Genomic DNA, 17,327 nt, shown 5'->3' on the forward strand with positions numbered 1-17,327 from the left:
CTTCAGACGCATCGAAGACACCTCTCGGGCTTAAAGCACAGCGAAATGCGACCGTGGGCTGCCGTACTTATATTTAATACTATTTGCCTATTCATTATGGCTGGGGAGATAATAAGCCCCAGCCTGCTGGGGTTGTCTTGTTCTTTATTGCTTCAGTAGATGGCACTGACATGTTCGTTTGACTGATTGCTTTATATGTTGTATCAGCTGCGACGTTGTTTTAGATTAGTTAATAGTCTACCGAAGATTTTGCCAAGATGAATATGAATTGAAATGGGGGAGGAAGAGCAGCGGAGGACTACCCATAACTTACCAAGTATTCACTCCCTGGTATAATCCGTCTTTGTGTCTATCACAAAGAGATTCTCGAAGAGACTGCTAGCCTGCTTCTGAATACGAGGGCTGTTAAATTGATCTCTGCTGCAGCCATCGGTTTTGTGTGCGAGCAGTGCCAGGAGAATTCTCTGACGTGCTGGAGCTATAAAACTTCGCCTCGTACCTGTGAGATGGAAGGGTTTGGGTTTGGTTTGGTTTGTTAAAATTCTGTGTGTTTTACTGCAGCGGCGAGAAGCGATTACCAGTTTTTGCGAAAGATCGGGGGGACGGAGCAAGATACTACGGGTCAAAATGTAAGCTCTGACCTTGCTAAAGAAGCTCTTTGCAGGCAGTGGGAAATTGCGTTTAATTTTGGTGGTGTTGTGAAGGTGGCTAGAAATTGTGTGGAATTCTCGCTCTAAAAGGTCGAGGGTGGTTTTTGAAGTATTTTTAATATATGATGCCTGAACTATTGCTGTCAGCCTCAACTCTGAATGCATTGTTTATGTGGGAACTGGGGATAAATGTGATATATACTGAATATGAAAAACAGTGTTTAAATATTATGGTCGAAAGAAATAGTGCTTTCTGCATTCTGACAAAAAATCAGCTTTTTGGCTGCATCACCGCAGGCCATGATTAAAAGGAATGATAAGGTAGGGTAAGTGGGGACACGAGCGAATGGCTGTTTATCTCCTCTATTCCTGCTTTGTTTGGCCACGCTGAAATCTAACATGGCTCGTTTTGTTTAACTTGTGCCTTGTTAATTATTCTTAATCTGCCTTGTTCACTTGTGCACAGGTCCTGACCCGTGAATACGTAAGCACGTACTCCATCCATCTGAGCAGCCTCCCTAAACTTGAATACTTGCCGAATTGGTCAGCGGTAAGTGTGAAAGGAAACAAAAAGGCATCGCTTTGGGTATGAATCCTGACACTTTGGGGCTGGTGGGGAGTACAAACTGTAGCCTGAATTTCCAAATAGTGAAAACGGGCGTAGCTCTGTTCGCTTGGCTTCAGCACCGCTGATTTTACGTCCATTACAGCTCTGTTATTGTCTGCTCTGGCAGAGAGAGAGGTTTTTTTCGTGAGTGATGTTCAGGGGCAAACATGTACCAAACTTTAAAACGCTGTGGCGTGCCACTCTGATGTTGTCACAATTATGGAAATAGAATTCATTGTGAATTCATGGATTCTATAAAGCTGCTTGCTTGACTCATAAAGGGAAATTATTATTTTGTATTGGGCAGTTAGCATCTACTTGCAGACAGTTCTAATGGAAAACATTTTTTCATGTTTTATTCTGATAATTTGAATTGTACGTATTTGCTGTAATTGCTTCAGGCTTATACAGATGTAACTACCGGTGGAAGGACTGCACTGACTCTTTCCCTTTTTGACTGTTTCACTAGGACTAAAGGAAGTATCGTGAATTGTTTTAATGTGGAGTGCCTCTTTTATACAGCGTATCTGTATCGTGTTTCCCAGCTTATTAACACTTCAAAAAGCCAAACCAAAAATAAAACCTCGGAAGCCTATGGAAAGAAAAGGGAGGGGGGATTTTATGTGTTGCAATAAATGAAGAAACATTAACTTCCAGAACACCATGAACTAAGAAGTATATAGCATTTTAATAATGCTTTTTAACATCAGCAGCCATTCTGTAGCAAGTTCCCATAGTTTCAGAGAGCTGTAGGACGTGGATCCTTTTTTCCTGTTTGTTTTAAGGTGACCCCAAAGAATAAATAACTATCTTAAATCTAAGTTCAAAAGGTGATCTTACCATTCTTTTTATTCATCTCTTGTACTTGGACAAGAAACGTTGTGGGTTTGGCTTAATAAGAATATTCATTTTTCATCCTTTTAATATTTCCACTTGAATATTCATCTTTAAAATCTTTTAATTTTTAAAAACTTTCAAGCTTAAACTTGCACGGCTGGGGAATTTGAATAGCAGTGCAAATTGGCGAGTTTCTAAGGAGGGCTGTATTAAAACGCTCTGTGAGCTGAAGAAACTCGCCTTGCCTTCGCCCTTTTGTGATTATTTTCAAACCATAAACTGCCAGATATATTCCTAGTGGATGCTGAGCTGTCTCTGGTTTAAGAGAATCTTCATCAGGAAGGAATGCAGACAGAAGACACGTGCACGTTTGAAACTGTTTGTTGGCCTGTGTAAAATGTGAATGATTGGTCTTTGAGGACACAGGCAGCGTGCATTCTTCTGGCGTAGCTGTAAATTTCTTCTAGCCAAAGAAAAGCAGTTTGGTGTTTCTCTAACTTCTGAGAGTTTGTCAGCAAGCCTTTCTGGTAAAGGAAGTTTCTATCTGCAGAAATGATGTTCGGACTGGTATATCCAAAGCAGCTCACCAAGCACAGTAAGTTGTAAAAGCAATAAAGGCAGGGTGAGGTTCTCGTAGCTACTCCAGGCATTGCCTTGCTTTAGGAACGGGGCTGGGGAACATTGAAATTTCTGTTCAGGCTTGATCAGCATGCTAGCAAAAAAAAGTCAGTTTGTATGAGGCCGTAGATTTAAGAGTGCCAGTCATGTGTAAAACAGTCTGTGGGACATTAAAACTTTTCCTGGAGTACTCAAAATTCCAGCGTTTTAGGGGAAAAAGAGTGTTTTCCCATCACTGCTCCTTTCCCGGGGAAGCTCTGAGCACTGGATTGAACGCAGCTTTAACAATTTCTGTGATCCTTGGTGGTTAGATTGTACCTGTAAATGTTATGTTTTCTGCGGGCATGGTCTGTTGGTGAGCTGAATTTGGGGTAAATGGGTAGAGAATGGGTGGGTTCTGCTGCTGCCTGGTGTCGGACGGGTTTTATATCCAGGGTGCTGTGGGACTGGGATCTCAATGCCTCTGGTTTGGAAGCTTCGGGACGCTCACGTCCGCCAGCTGATGGAAATGTGAACCAAGTGGTGTCATCTTTGTCGGTTATCCCCCTAAAACTACGTGAACTTCCTAGGGAGGATGGCTGATTTTTGCAGGTGGGCTGGCAATAGGGACAAATTGGGGCCCCTTAAGAATTGTTCTTTTTGTTGTGGAGTAGGAAATGTTAGAAGGTAACTGCACGGTACGCTGTGGTGTGTGTGCTCTTCGTTGTACTCTAAAATCAGGTGTGGGCCAGCATCCACCAGCCTGAGCTTCCCCAAGGCGCTTCAGAGAACTGCGTCCTGCAGAAATCGCATTTATTCCCACCAAAGACACCAGTGCAGGAAATAGGATTTCCTCAATCCCCATGCTTTTGAGTATTTTTTTTTCTTTTTGCAATGATTTGAAGATTTCTTTGAAAACTGATTCCCCAGATTCTGGATTTGAGCCCGCAGCAAAGCGTGAACTCTCAGAAGCAGGTTAACATTGACATAATCATAATTAACTTAAAGGAGTAGATAGAACTTGCTGTGGAATTTGGCAGTAAAGTCCTGTTTTAGTCGAGCTCCCTTGTGGTTACAGCTTCGAACTGGAGCAGGGCACTGCACGCGTGGTGCCGTGTGTTGGACACGCGGTGTCTTTTGCAGCCAGACGAAATCCTCCGGGCTTGTGACAGCACGTGTGGGACGCTGGCCACCTTCCAGACGGGAAGTGGGATCTTCCAGAACTCCAGAAACTTGGGATTCGGACGGTGGAGTTCTCTTTCAGGGCTCTGGGAGGTTGCTGTGCTGCTGCCCTTGCAGCTGATGGCCACAGAAATAAAATCCGTGGGGTTTGCGGCCAGCTCGGGGCGAGCGCCCATCCTGCTCCTGGTGATCGCAGCCAGGACAGGAGGGAGGTGAGACCAGTGACTGCTTTTGCTGTCACAGCTGAAGGCTCCTGTCACAGCTAGTCAGAGCCCTTATTTGTCTGCGTGTCTCTTAAGTTGTGGTTTATTCATGTATTCACAGTAGCTATTTAATTCATTGCTTTGCTTGCCTTTTCAAAGAAACCCCGTATACCTAATCATCTGTAAATTTTCCGAGCGTTACTTCTTTTTTTTTTTGTCAGTTGGGTTAATTTGCCTGTAACTAACTTGGTAGTGTGTCATCTTGGGTAGAGAGAAGCCAGCCACTGTAGGATATAAAGCTGACAATTTTTAATAAAACATGCTTTCAGTGTAATTGAAAAAAAATCTCTAGGGCTGCTCTTAATCTTTGGAGGCACAATCTGAAAGCCTGAAACCAGCAGGGCTTGGACTGGAGGAGTAAAGGGAGAAACCCAAACCTATTCTTGCTCTGCCAAGCGGATGGCTCTTGGGAGAAGAAGCGGAGGGAGAGCTTGTGGAGTGTTTTCTGCTGTGCTGCCCGAGCTAGTAGCTCTGGACCATGCCCAACTTTGTAAGGACAGACAACACCTGCCCAGGTGATGTGGCCGTGATGCTCATTCCTTGTTCTAGCTCTTCCTTTTCCCTAAAGGAATATCAGTTGCACAATGTTTCGGTTTGCAAGGTGCCATTTCTTGGCTCCCACGCGCTTTGGGAACCAAACGCAGGGTAGGAGTTTTGCTGTGAGCACGTGGAAGGCTTTTGCTGGCGGAGGGACATGGCTGTCTTCAGCAGGGAGTTTTTTTCACCATCTTCCGAGCAGCTCAGATTACATGTTTTCATTAGACATCTGGTTGAATAATTGGTTCCTCGCAAATGGGTAGGTTAAAATAATCAGAGGAATAAAGTTTTTGAGTAATTGTATGCAATTTTTAGCTATATATTCTCTCTGATATCTCCTTAATTTGCATTTTCGAGTATTTGCAGCAGGCCAGAAGTTCCACTCTAAAGTTGTTTGGGGGCAGGGGTGCCTGGAAGGTTCTCGATTTTTGCATCGAAGATTTTTATACTTCTGTGATGAAATGCAGTGTATTTGTGTAGGATATCTAGTTCTGATGGAAACCAAGAATATCTCAGGATGTTTTTCCTGCGGTGTTTTAAAACAAAATGAGAATCGCAAAAAAGGCAGACGTGTTTTATTTAATGCGATAGCAATTCCCCGCGGACTGGTGAAATGCTGCTGTGTTTCACTATTGCCACTCCCGGGAGAGGGATAAATGAATGAAAGAATCATTCGGTCTGAGCTTCCCACCTGTCTTTTAAAGATGACTTCCAGATTGCAGCTGAAGGATTTTGTGCCGGGATTCCGGGCTCTTACTTGTTCTGGAGCCAACCCTTGAACAAACGGGAAGTGCACCTAGTTTCCAAGGCAAAGCATCCAGCACCTTTCCTGATCCATAAACTTTTTTTTTACACTTCACGGACATTTATTTAGAAAAAGAAAGTAGCAAATGTCAACAGATCTGCACAGATGTCTTTAATCAGTTTCCAAATGTGTAACAATGGTACAAAGGAATATAATAAAGTCATGTGTTTTATTTTAACACTCTTCTAGGGTTAAGATTTTCTGCTGCATTTGGTTCTTGAAGTAGTTACAGGATCTTGCAATAAGCTTTCCCAGGCTTATGAGCCATACAGGTAAAGAAAGCAGGGTCTGACCTTGTGTTTAAATGCTGTAAGTGATTTGCAAGGTGAGAACTTTTCAGATTGTCTCTGGAACGTTCCTGGCCTGGTAGTCCAAGAAGAGCTGGCTAGTTGTAATACAGCTCCACGCAATTCTGGTACCACTGCTCCAAGGAAATCAATTAAATTGTTCCTCCTGCCCCCACCCCTTACCTGGAAAAGGTCCAGGCAGGCAGGAAGGGCAGGCTATAGCCATGTAGGTATGTCTTCAGATGAGATCCACCTTGATGGAAGAAATCGTAAAACCAAGAAAAAAAATTATATTTTATTACTATAATGTTATATTGTGATTGCCAAGAGAGGAGTCCTTTTAGTTTCCTTCCAAGACCTTAAAATGCAAGATGTTAATTCGCCATCATTACGCTGGCTGCCTGCTCATGGCTTATCCTAGACTGTCACATCAACCACAGAAACTTGTGTTCAGTTGTTGCTTTATCTTAAATGGCTCCAACTCTGTAATCTTGGCAGGGTTCCCCCCCTCCCTGCCTTGTGCGACCGTGTACAGGTTGTGACTCATCTTTGTGTTTTCCTTTAATCAGAGCTTTTTAATTTCTCCTGCTAGCGCGATGTTTTTATCCTTTCTAGGAGGTTGTGGCAAGCTGTTTGTTTACCTACACGGAACAGAGGAACAAATTTTGGTCTTAATTGTGTGCATGTGTCTTTCCCTGACTTATTTAGTAATCAGTTTGCGTGTGGGGTGGCAAGGCTGAACCTGCAGACGCTCCAGCTGCCATCAGTACGTGTTGCACAATGCCGGAGAGCCTCTTTTCATTTTTTTATTCATGGAAGGAGCCAAAAAAACGTGAGTTGGTTACGTGCATCTATAACGTGAAGGAGAAAATCTGAAATGTGGAGCGCGGCAGAGGCTCAGCGAGCACCGTGGCCGCGCAGCGAGCGGCGCGGTGCTCGGGCAGGCTGGCTGGGCAGGCTGCTCTCCCTGCACAGCTTTGGCATTAAAACCACACCGAGGAGAAGTAGGGGATCTTATCTGACAACAGCCTTGGGAGGGGAAGTGGAAAAGATGCATAATTTAAGTCATTTGGGTTAAAAAAGGCACCGTTTACTTCTAACTTGCAGAGCAGCCCAGTGTATGTGGGATTTTTTTTAATAGGGCTTAGATTTGCGAGGGAAGTGTTCGTAGATACCTAAAGAGAAACAGGTGGGGAACATCACAGGCAGCATCAAAGAAGCTTTTGTCCTGAGAATAACTGAGCTAAGGTGCAACAAAGCTGCCTTGTTAACCGACCAAAGTTGTTAAAATATCTGTCCCCTTTTTAAACAGGAAATCTTGCTGGCCCACACAGGAAAAGCAAAAGCAGTTGACAAAAGGCTTGTAATTTATATACTGACAGCCTAGTTCATTGTTAAACATGATTCTTTAATGCACTGTATCTGGTGTGTGATTGATTTCCTTGTAGCCTGTTACCCAGCTGAAACTAGCAACGTATCAGCATTATTTCTTCTTTTTTTTTTTTTTCTTGGAAATTGAGGATAAATTCAGTGCTCTTGGAAAATATTGTGTCCCGAGACCTTGCAGAGCTGGTGAGTGACTGCGCTGGGCAGCTGTTTAATCCATCTCTAGGAAATAATATCCAGAAGGCCCGGTTTTTGTTCGATGGAACAAATATCGGATATGCCTGTGAGACTCAAGGGTTAAATTCCCAACACTGTCGCATATGGCAGTGAGCAGAATCACAGATGTTGATGATACAACATAATTAGTATTCTTTTATGTAAATGAAGGCTGTCAATGTTACCATAGTGTCTATACTCTTTCAAGCTGGAATCTCTGCCACTTGGTCTCACCAAGGCTAGACAGGATTATTCCACAATTTTCTATCAAGACTTGAGCAGGAAAATGAAGAAGGGTGAAAAGAGGTCTGGGAGGAAGGTGAGAGAAAGGTGAGAAGGAACGCTTCCAACTCGGAAGGAGGAGACCGAACCCATCCTTTGTTTACTGTAGCATTTCCAAAAGTCTCTCCAGGTCCTAGGATTTCTGAGTGAATGAACACCGTCCGAGTGAGAGGTGTAGCAATTTTTTTTTTAACTATTGCAAATAAACAACTAAAAAGGTTATTTAGACACTGAAAAATCACCGTATTAAGATGAATTCTGAAGTGGCCACTTGAGCTTTAATCTGAAGACGAGGAGAGTTAAAGAACAGAAAAGCTTTGAGATATATATATATTATTTTATATATATGTATTTTTTTTCTTTAACAGATTTCATCTTTAGCAGCGATATCAGTGGGAAAAGTTAGCAATTGAGGTAAATTTGCATCATTTTAGGACCATTAAAAATAAGTTTTCTTAGCCTGGTCAGATAGGTTTTCTGTATACCATTCAGAGGCAGTCGTTAAATATCTATCCTAAAGCTTTTGAGAGGTGTGCTATTGCCTTTGTTATGTTAAACTCTGTCCCTCATAAAGTGTTTTTTAACTAATTATTTTAAATGCCTGATCTGACACTTTCTGTGACATCCGTAGCCACTTTGTGCATATTATCGCTGTCCCCCGTATCACTTTGTATTGTGTTGAAGTACTGTAGCCAGAGATATGTAAGCAAATTAATTTATTCTTTCTTGGATTGTTATAACAGATACATTTTTTACAGTCTTTTTTGCCCTTGGCAAAATGCAGGCTTTTCCTATTTTTCTTTCCTCTATAGTTCTTATTTAGTTGCAGTTTACACTTGACAACTATTCTTTTCTTCATTTTTGTTGTTTGAAAAAATCATTTAGAAATGAAATTTAATTCAGGACAGGTTTTTTCACCTCCACCCCCCTTCTTTCACCAAGTTATCGAAACAGCCAAAATTGAAGTGATCTCAGGAGGTGCATGTTCTTACTCAGTTTTTTTGCTCGGATTTTTTCCCTGCCATATGTTGGGTCATCCACTACAAAAGACTTATGATGAAGAGGCTACATGTGATCACCAGCTTTATAGATTATCAGAAACAAAAGCAGAAAAATGAAATTCCAAGTGCATCTTCCATGTGATTTTTTTTTAACGTCTAAGTATTTGGGTTCCTAAGTGCATTCATGCCTTGACTTTGAGGTAATTCTGTTCCGTAGAATAAATGTGTTTTCCGCAGTAGCTCTTACGCTGAGGGGACTAATTGTGTTCAAAAGCAACCTTGTTTGCTTTCTTAGTGTATGTGCATCACAAGAATATTTTCTCTCTAGGGTTTTGAAGCTGTGCTGCCTTACAATGAAGACTTAAGTAGTAATTAAATTCTCAAAGAACCACCAAGGCTCCTTTGGATGAAATGAGGATGTTCCAGGCTCTGGACGTTGTGTCGTGAAGGAAAGAATGTTTAGACATGACTCAGTGAGTAATGCGTGCGGGTGGGTGGGTCTGGGTGCTGTTTCGGTGCCCTGATCTCTTTCACTTGTGTCAGGACTGCACAAAAGACACCACTGCTGGCACGAGGAATGGTGCTTTAGTTCTTCTCCTTGTACAACTGAATAGCTTTTATAAAACACACGGATGTAGGACATGGAGTGAAAGCTTTTTTGCGCTCCAACTATGTTTGTAGTATCTTGCTTTGATTTCTCTGCAGTGACAATATAGTAATTTAGTAAATCAGCTTTTTCTGTTGACGTGTGTTCATGCAGACGTTCTGTTAGGTTTACTCTAACAAGGTGTGGCACATTTCATTTTTTTCCTTTGCTGATTTTTAAACATTAAAATGTTCGGGAGGGTGAGGGAAATTGGAGAATTTGAGGGTAGAACGTAAAGCCTGCAGACTTGAGATCGCATATAGACCAGTTCTGGTTATGACGATTGTCTGATATTTTTGTGGCTTCTGTGAAAAGTTGCTAACCTCAGTCTAGTTCCTGATGACATGCATTCCAATTCCAAATTCATTTTGTATGTATCAATTTCAAGAGGGCAGCTAAAGATCAAACGTGTGGACTGAATTAATGTTTTTCTCTCTGGAAGCGAGCCATTTGGGTTGGGCAGGGCACGCTGGCAGATGTCTGGGCCATACTTAGTAGACGGATAGACAGTTTTGTTCTGCAGAGCTTGTCAATCCAATCTCTTTTGCTGGTACTAAAAACCGCTTTTAAAAATATTGTGCACGGAAATAATGTAGTCGGTTGAAGGAAAACTGCAATTGGAATCGATGTGACACGACATCTGTATTTTCATAGGTCTTTACATTTGGTACAAAAAGAGATCATTTTAAATATGTAAGTGGGTCTAAGATATTTTTTTTCTTTTTGCCTTCCAAGGTCGAAGCAGCGAAGACTTCTGTAAGAGATGGATAGATGCAAACATGTTGGGCGGCTACGACTCGCCCAGGACCATTCTATCCTGAACCCGCAGAAGTGGCACTGCATGGACTGCCAGACAACTGAATCTATCTGGGCTTGTCTGAAATGCTCCCATGTAGCCTGTGGGAGGTACATCGAGGAGCATGCACTTAAACACTTTGAAGAAACCAGACATCCATTGGCAATGGAAGTTAATGATTTATATGTATTTTGTTACCTTTGTGAAGATTATGTCTTGAATGATAACCCCGAGGGTGATTTGAAACTGCTAAGAAGTTCTCTGTCAGCGATTAAAAGTCAAAAACATGATCCGTCGACAAGAAGTGGCAGGACTTTGCGATCCATGGCTTTGGGAGAGGACATGTGCAACCATCAAAGGACCCTTCAGGGGCAGTCTCAGATGCTTACAGCTCTCTGGCACAGGCGCCAATCCTTGCTTACAAAGGCGCTGCGGACCTGGTTTGATAAGAGCTCCAGAGGCCAGCTAAAATTACAACAGAAGAAACAAATGGAGGAGTTGGAGAGGAAGAAGGAGGCAGCTAGGCAGCGGCGGCAGGAGATGAAGAGACAGCTTCTGGAGGAGCTGGCAAACACTCCTCCAAGGAAGAGTGCGAGGCTGTTGTCCCACGTGCACAGAGAGAACTTGATTCCAAGGAAATTCAGGGAGGTGGCGACCGCTTCCCCTACCTCAAGGCAGATGCAGAGCAGCAGATTCAATCAGTTTTATTCCATCCGGCGTAAGCCTCTGATGACTCCTGGGGTCACGGGTTTAAGGAACCTGGGAAACACATGTTACATGAATTCTATTCTGCAAGTGCTAAGTCACCTCCAGAAATTTCGAGAATGTTTTTTAACGCTTGATCTCTGTGAAACAGAAGAACTCTTAGCCAAAACTGTGAATGGGAAGTCTAGGATGCCTGGCAAGTTGGCAAATGGATCCGCTGCTAATGAGTCAGGGAAGACTGACAAAGTGGGATCATATGGCACGCAGAGCTTGCCAGCTGGCTTAAATGGTGGCTCCTCGATAAGCAGGAGTTTAGAACTGATACAACCCAAGGAACCAAGTTCAAAGCACATCTCCCTCTGTCACGAATTGCACACCCTCTTCAGAGTGATGTGGTCTGGCAAGTGGGCGCTCGTGTCCCCCTTTGCCATGCTGCACTCTGTGTGGAGTCTGATCCCAGCGTTTCGGGGTTACGATCAGCAGGACGCTCAGGAATTTCTATGCGAGTTGTTGGATAAAGTACAGCAGGAGCTGGAGTCGGAAGGAACGAAGCGCAGGATCCTCATCCCTTTCTCTCAGAGGAAGCTCACCAAGCAGGTCCTGAAGGTGGTGAACACCATTTTTCACGGGCAGTTGCGAAGTCAGGTATGCACCTGGTTTCACACAGAAATCGGTGGGAGCTGTTAACAGCAAGAAGCGAAGGCTTTGTTTCTTGAGGAACCACCAGAGACTTAGGAGGAATTGCTTAGGAGTGTCTCCTGAGAATGAAAACTGATTGCTGCACAGGTTGTCAGTGTTTTCAATGCTTTTCATGTCTATTGTAAATTCAGTGGACGTTTGCCACTTGAGAATGACATCTGCACTAGCACAGAGGTTCTGAGCCCCTAGTTTTAAGTTTTTATTGTGTTTTTAAAGTGTCTTTGTAGTTCTTGTCCCTTTATGGTTTTGTTTCTGTGACTAGAAAGAATACGATGAAGGACAGAGAGGGCAGTCAGCCTGTGCTATAAAGAATAAGCTGTCTGTGACACTTCTTTTTTGCAGGCCTTTGAAAGTCATCTTGAGATGCTGAGCATGCTTAACGTATGTTTCTGTAGGAGCTGAACGTGCCTGCCCTGTCACGCTGCTTGGTCTTTTATTCCTGTGCTGTTCCCTTGTCTGAAACGCGTTACTCCCCACAAGGCTGACCCTGAAAGCACAGCGTGTTTGAAAGTCCTCGACTGCCTTTGCTGTCCAGGAGAAATGAATGCACACACAACTTGACACTTCAGGGCTTCCACGATCAGCCCCCAAGGCATACGATGTGTGTGCATCCCCGTTAGTCTCTACGTGGTCTGTCTGAGTGCCAGCCTTACTGTGCCTACCACCCCTAAGAACTTCCGTGCACATTAAATACTAAAAGGTGTATTTTTCGAGCTAAAGCTTTTGGCTTTCCAGGGAAGGAATGCTCGAAGTCATGGTTTGTTTGAATCGACTGCGTTGCATGAACTTGTTGCGTGCTGCTTAACAAAACGCTCTTTGTTCGGTTGTCTCTTGGCTCTGGAACGTGTTGCGTTATGGCTAAGGTCAGTGTGCTAGGCAGGCCTGTTACCAGCATGAAGATGTTCATAAATCAGTGTAAGTTATCCGTTGTTACGATATATTATAAATAACTTGTCAAGCTATTTATTCTCCCTGTGTACCATGTGTACAGAGACTGCGTTGAATTTTAGACCTCCCCAAGCACAGAGGACTTCCCTCCCTATCCACTAACTACACTTAGTACATCGTGAAGTTACTGGTGCCGTCAGAGGACGGAGGTGGATGGCTGGAAAGCCAGTGCAAAGTTGGAAGCTGGTTTTCCGCTGGAGGGTTTTCACGAGAGTGCAAAGTCTGGATCTGCTGTCTGGTTTTGTTACCTCTTCATCTTCTCGCTTGCTGCCTCTGGGACTAATTGAAAACTTTTCTGCTGTTCATATTTATAATACTCCAGAAAGACAGGAGAAGTGCATTTTAAATTTGTCCTTTCATGCTCCATTTATGAATAATTTTTATATAGTTAGCAGATGAAACAGAGGAATTATACACAGCACTTTAGAATGTGCAAGGAAAATAGAGAAACTAGGGAAGGAATATTGCATGATAATTGCTAACACATACTGCTTGTAGTAGCAAGCAAAGTGCTTGTTACCCAACCGTGAAGTAGTATTACACCTGTAATATCTTCTTCTGAGGAAGTGAATCTGATAGGGGTGAATATTGTCTCCATTTCTGGAGAACTGAGAAAGCACTCTAAATTATTTGCATTTCTAATCTGAAAACTAAATCTAAGAAGGTTTCTCTTGACCAGCTGGCCATTTTTGTGTCCATGAAGCTGTGCTTCATCTTGGGCATAAGCTTGCAGTTTAGATGTGAATGTAAACGCCTGTCTACAGGTGTATGTGTACATAACTTCATTTGTGTATCAACATTTCGTTGCCAGGTCACCTGCATAACATGCAACTACAAATCCAACACCGTTGAGCCCTTTTGGGATCTTTCCCTGGAATTTCCTGAGCGCTATCACTCCATTGAGAAAGGGATCGTCCCCGTTAACCAGACGGAGTGCATGCTGACAGAAATGTTGGCCAAGTTCACAGAGACTGAAGCTCTGGAAGGGAGGATATATGCATGCGACCAATGCAACAGTAAGTCTGCTGCTATCTCTGATGATTAGAAGCCCTGTGTTTTTTTCTGAGAGGTTCCTGATGTGTATTTTCTGTCTGAAAACCTGTTGTGACCGATACATACCCCTCCCTTGCATTGGAGGGGAAGGGGAAGGAAACTTAGAGTTTGAGGGAATTGGATTTGGAGAGAAGAGGAGAAAACGATAAGGAATAATAGTCCTTACCTGCTGCATGGCAGGAAAGCTTTTGTAACAAGTTGTTTGTATGCTGTCTGTTCTTGACTGAATCCTTTAACCAGAAATCACAACTGCAGAGTTCTCGTGGCCTGCCACCAGGTTAGAGTTTCTATCTCTTTGTAGGTATTTTGTCAAAATGCAGTGAAGTGACGTTATTCCGTGAGTCTCAGGTTAATATATTACCAGTTATATGAATGCATGTATTTTGCTGTGCTCAGCTAGAAGACGACTTCTGTAGCAGGTCTGAGTGTAAGGTCATTATATTTCTGAATATAATTTTAGCCTCGTGTATAATCCTGCAGCTCAGCTACTCTGATAAGCTGTATTTGAATTTTTTTCATGTAGGTATTTATGGCAAATGTTTATTCCCTTGGGAGGAAAATGGCAATAATTTGACTTGCATTGCAACTAGGCAGCTGAAATAGCAAGTATTTGTAGAGATCTCTACACTATCAACTTGTGAATCAGTTACCGAACATCTTCCCAAAATGTTAGGAAATAACCATTGACTTAGATGTCCTTGAAACAAAGCCAAATACAATTTGGACAGATTCTGATTCACAAATAATGTTCACAAAGTGTCGATGTGGGCGAACACAGCTTTTATCTTAACTCAGTCTTCTGTGATTTTTTTTGTGGGAGCCCAAATTTTAACAGTTACTTCAGAGTTAAACAGCTAAAGAAACATTAACCAGCTGAAAAAAATCAGCGAAAGGCAAATAAATAGCCTGCATCTAGGTGCCAAAAACTATTGGGGGCACCGCTCATCAGACGCGATAGAGGAGGAGCAACCCATCTGTTCTGAGCTGGTGCAGCGAGGTGCAGAAATCTAATTAACAGGTACATTTCTTATTGGAAGCTCTGAAAGCCACCTGTCTTCCTGGTATGGTAGTATGTTCGGTGTCCTGGAAAGAGTAATCACTGGGAAGAGGAAGGTTTTTCCCTCCTCTTCTCCAGTTTCTGTTCAGCAGTTCCTTTTGCTTTGTGAGCGGCCAGAACTCCTCCTGGAGGTGGAACCTTGCTGGAAGCATTTTCCTCTAACTTGTATTAATATCCTGGAGCTAAGTTTGCTAGTGTAAGCTTTGTTGTAGTGGTCTAATAAATGGATCACAGTGGTATTTTAAAAAATACATTGTCTAATAGTGTTATTTGTATGCTGATAGCTCACCTGCTGAAACTGCTGCAACCCTAGATGTCTAAAAATACTTTGTTTTTAAGCATGGTTTTAGATCCTAGAAAGCTGCTTGTCTGTGAAGGAATGCATAAGAAATGTTTACTCGTGTTTCCATCCTATGGGTGCATGTGAGATGGACTAGTGCTGCTGGAAGAAAAAGTTCATAACGGGCTCTCTTTCCTTCTCAATATAATTACATCTTTCCTTGATATGTTGTTTTTTTTTGGTAGGCAAACGGCGAAAGTCTTCTCCTAAACCTCTTGTTCTGAGTGAAGCTAAAAAGCAGTTAATGATCTACAGGCTACCTCAGGTCCTCCGACTGCACCTTAAACGATTCAGGTGAGCGGGGCACGCTGCGTGGTGTCAGGCAGGTGCCTTCTGTCTTTTGGGAGAGAAGTACTAAGTGGGGTCCAGCAACTTCTCTCACTTCCTGGGAAATGCACGTCTATAAATGTTTTACCCGGAGAAGATGTGTAATGCTTGCTACTAACTAAAACCTGGAGGGAAAAAAAAAAAAGGCCTGCTTGTAGCATGTTTTTTGTTACATGCAATGTAATGTGTTGTGAATTGTACTTAATGGTATTTGTCTGATCTTGGAGACAACTTGAAGCAGTGACTGTGAGATGGATGAACTCATCTGTTGAGTGAAAGACTTGCTGAAGCTGGATCCCCTGTGATAGTTAAATATATGTGTTATGTTAAATAAAGCATAGCAGGCAAAGTTCAAAATACAAGGTTTCTAAAATGGTTAGTGTAGACAATTATGAGAAGCGAGGTTTCTATATTTCTACAACTGAGCATTTTAAATGGCATTTGGTTGTCGCAGTAGATGTTCTGTTTTCTTTGTTTGGCTGTTACAAGTCCCAACAATGCTGTAACTGCAGCCAATGGGCATCGGTGACTGAGTCAGTTTTATGCAAAAGATGACTGCAGTAGATGTTAAAGTGAAAACAGAAGGAAAAAAGTCGTGATGCCCTCTTGAAGGAAAGCTCTTTAAGCTGTTCAGTAGTGGCTATCGAGTGCATCTTCCATTCCTACAGCCCTCTGCTGCTCCCCAGAAAGGTCCTGAGCCTTTGATTGTGCCCTTGTGTTTGCAGGTGGTCTGAACGCAATCACCGTGAGAAGATTGGGGTCCATGTCCTCTTTGACCAGGTACTAAACATGGAACCTTACTGCTGCAGGGACTCTCTCTCCTCTCTTGACAAAGAGACCTTTGTCTATGACCTCTCCGCTGTGGTGATGCATCATGGTAAAGGGTTTGGCTCAGGACACTACACAGCATATTGCTACAACACGGAGGGAGGTGCGTGTGCCTTATTTCGGGGGAAACAAATTCAAGAATCTCGTTTTTTATTCCATAGACATAGTGCATAGTAAAGCTTCATGATTAAGGTTGTTTGGAATTGAGTTTCCTGCTGTTCAGTAGTTTGTTTCCCAGAATGTATTGCTAGGAGCATGTTTTATTTTTTTTGTGTAAAGACCACAGATTGCTGCTCTTTGCTTTGCGGCACTTCGGGATGCCTTTTATTGCTCACTGTTAACAGCATGAATGCTTCATTTTCTCACGGGATGTAACTCTGTGGAGCTGCTCCAGCTGGGTGTCTCTTCTCAGTATCCTTGGGATGGTGAGATAAACAGAAAGTGTTTTGAAACTGGACAGGGACTATTCATGAATAACATCCGCAGGGTTTTTCTGAATTTCCAGCAGTCGTCTTTCTGCAGCTGAATCAGCATTGATTCTGCCTTTTAACTGATGCAGAAAGAGGTACAGATTGTCTGTCTCTGGGGAATTCTTATTTTCCTAATTGAGTTTTTGGGCTATAATATGCAATTGGTTAAATTATGATTCCATATTTCTAAACTGTGTTAACAGCACAGAAGTGGTAAAAATGTTTCCCATTTTAGAAACTCCTTTCCAAAGTATCTGTAGGGCAAACGGTACAGATGCCTTTTGTCCTACATTACCCTTTTTCTCTGTGGATGTCTCCTGTGAACAGTTCCAAAATGCAATCAGAAGACATGATGCCTCCCCTACTAATGTCCTCTTTCTCACTTTGATTTCTAGGTTTTTGGGTCCACTGCAATGACTCCAAACTGAATGTATGTAGCGTGGAGGAGGTGTGCAAAACCCAGGCCTACATTCTCTTTTACACTCAAAGAACAGTGCAGGACAAAGCAAGAATCTCAGAAAAACAACTTCAAGCTCAGGTGCTGTCCAAAAATAGTGATAAAGACAGAAGACTGACATTCCCATGATGGGAAGCTCTATAACTCAATCAACGGTCTCAGTTGTTTTTTGTTTTGTTTTTTTAAACCATCGGTGTTCACAACTTTCCTCTTTGTAGGAAAAAAGGCTCACTGCAGGAAGGGGATCAGATCGTGGTGTTTGCCGCCCAGGGTCTGGAGAAGTATATCAAGCTGTGCAATTCTGATGCGTAAGATTGTAGTCAGAATCTTAGTTTTTAATGAATATTGTTG

General features: G+C 42.6%; 1 protein-coding gene across 8 annotated transcripts in view; it reads left to right on the forward strand.

Moving 5' to 3' along the window:
- Nucleotides 1-17,125, forward strand: part of USP49 (ubiquitin specific peptidase 49) — a 28,614-nt gene extending 11,489 nt beyond the window's left edge. For 4 of the 8 annotated variants that reach the window (XM_040535645.1, XM_040535648.1, XM_040535646.1 and 1 more), the window contains exons 2-8: nt 1,117-1,200; nt 8,979-9,123; nt 10,032-11,442; nt 13,256-13,460; nt 15,080-15,188; nt 15,947-16,152; nt 16,915-17,125. In XM_040535645.1, coding sequence (XP_040391579.1) covers nt 10,060-11,442; nt 13,256-13,460; nt 15,080-15,188; nt 15,947-16,152; nt 16,915-17,105 — 2,094 coding nt within the window. In that variant the 5' untranslated portion in view covers nt 1,117-1,200; nt 8,979-9,123; nt 10,032-10,059 and the 3' untranslated portion in view covers nt 17,106-17,125. Of the gene's footprint in view, nt 1-561; nt 630-1,116; nt 1,201-6,584; nt 7,698-8,978; nt 9,124-10,031; nt 11,443-13,255; nt 13,461-15,079; nt 15,189-15,946; nt 16,153-16,914 lie in introns of all 8 variants that reach the window. The other 4 variants (XM_040535651.1, XM_040535650.1, XM_040535647.1 and 1 more) reach the window with 4 other exon arrangements.
- The last annotated feature ends 202 nt before the right edge of the window (nt 17,126-17,327 follow it).

This window comes from Cygnus olor, chromosome 24, assembly GCF_009769625.2.
Source record: "Cygnus olor isolate bCygOlo1 chromosome 24, bCygOlo1.pri.v2, whole genome shotgun sequence".
Lineage (NCBI taxonomy): Eukaryota > Metazoa > Chordata > Aves > Anseriformes > Anatidae > Cygnus > Cygnus olor.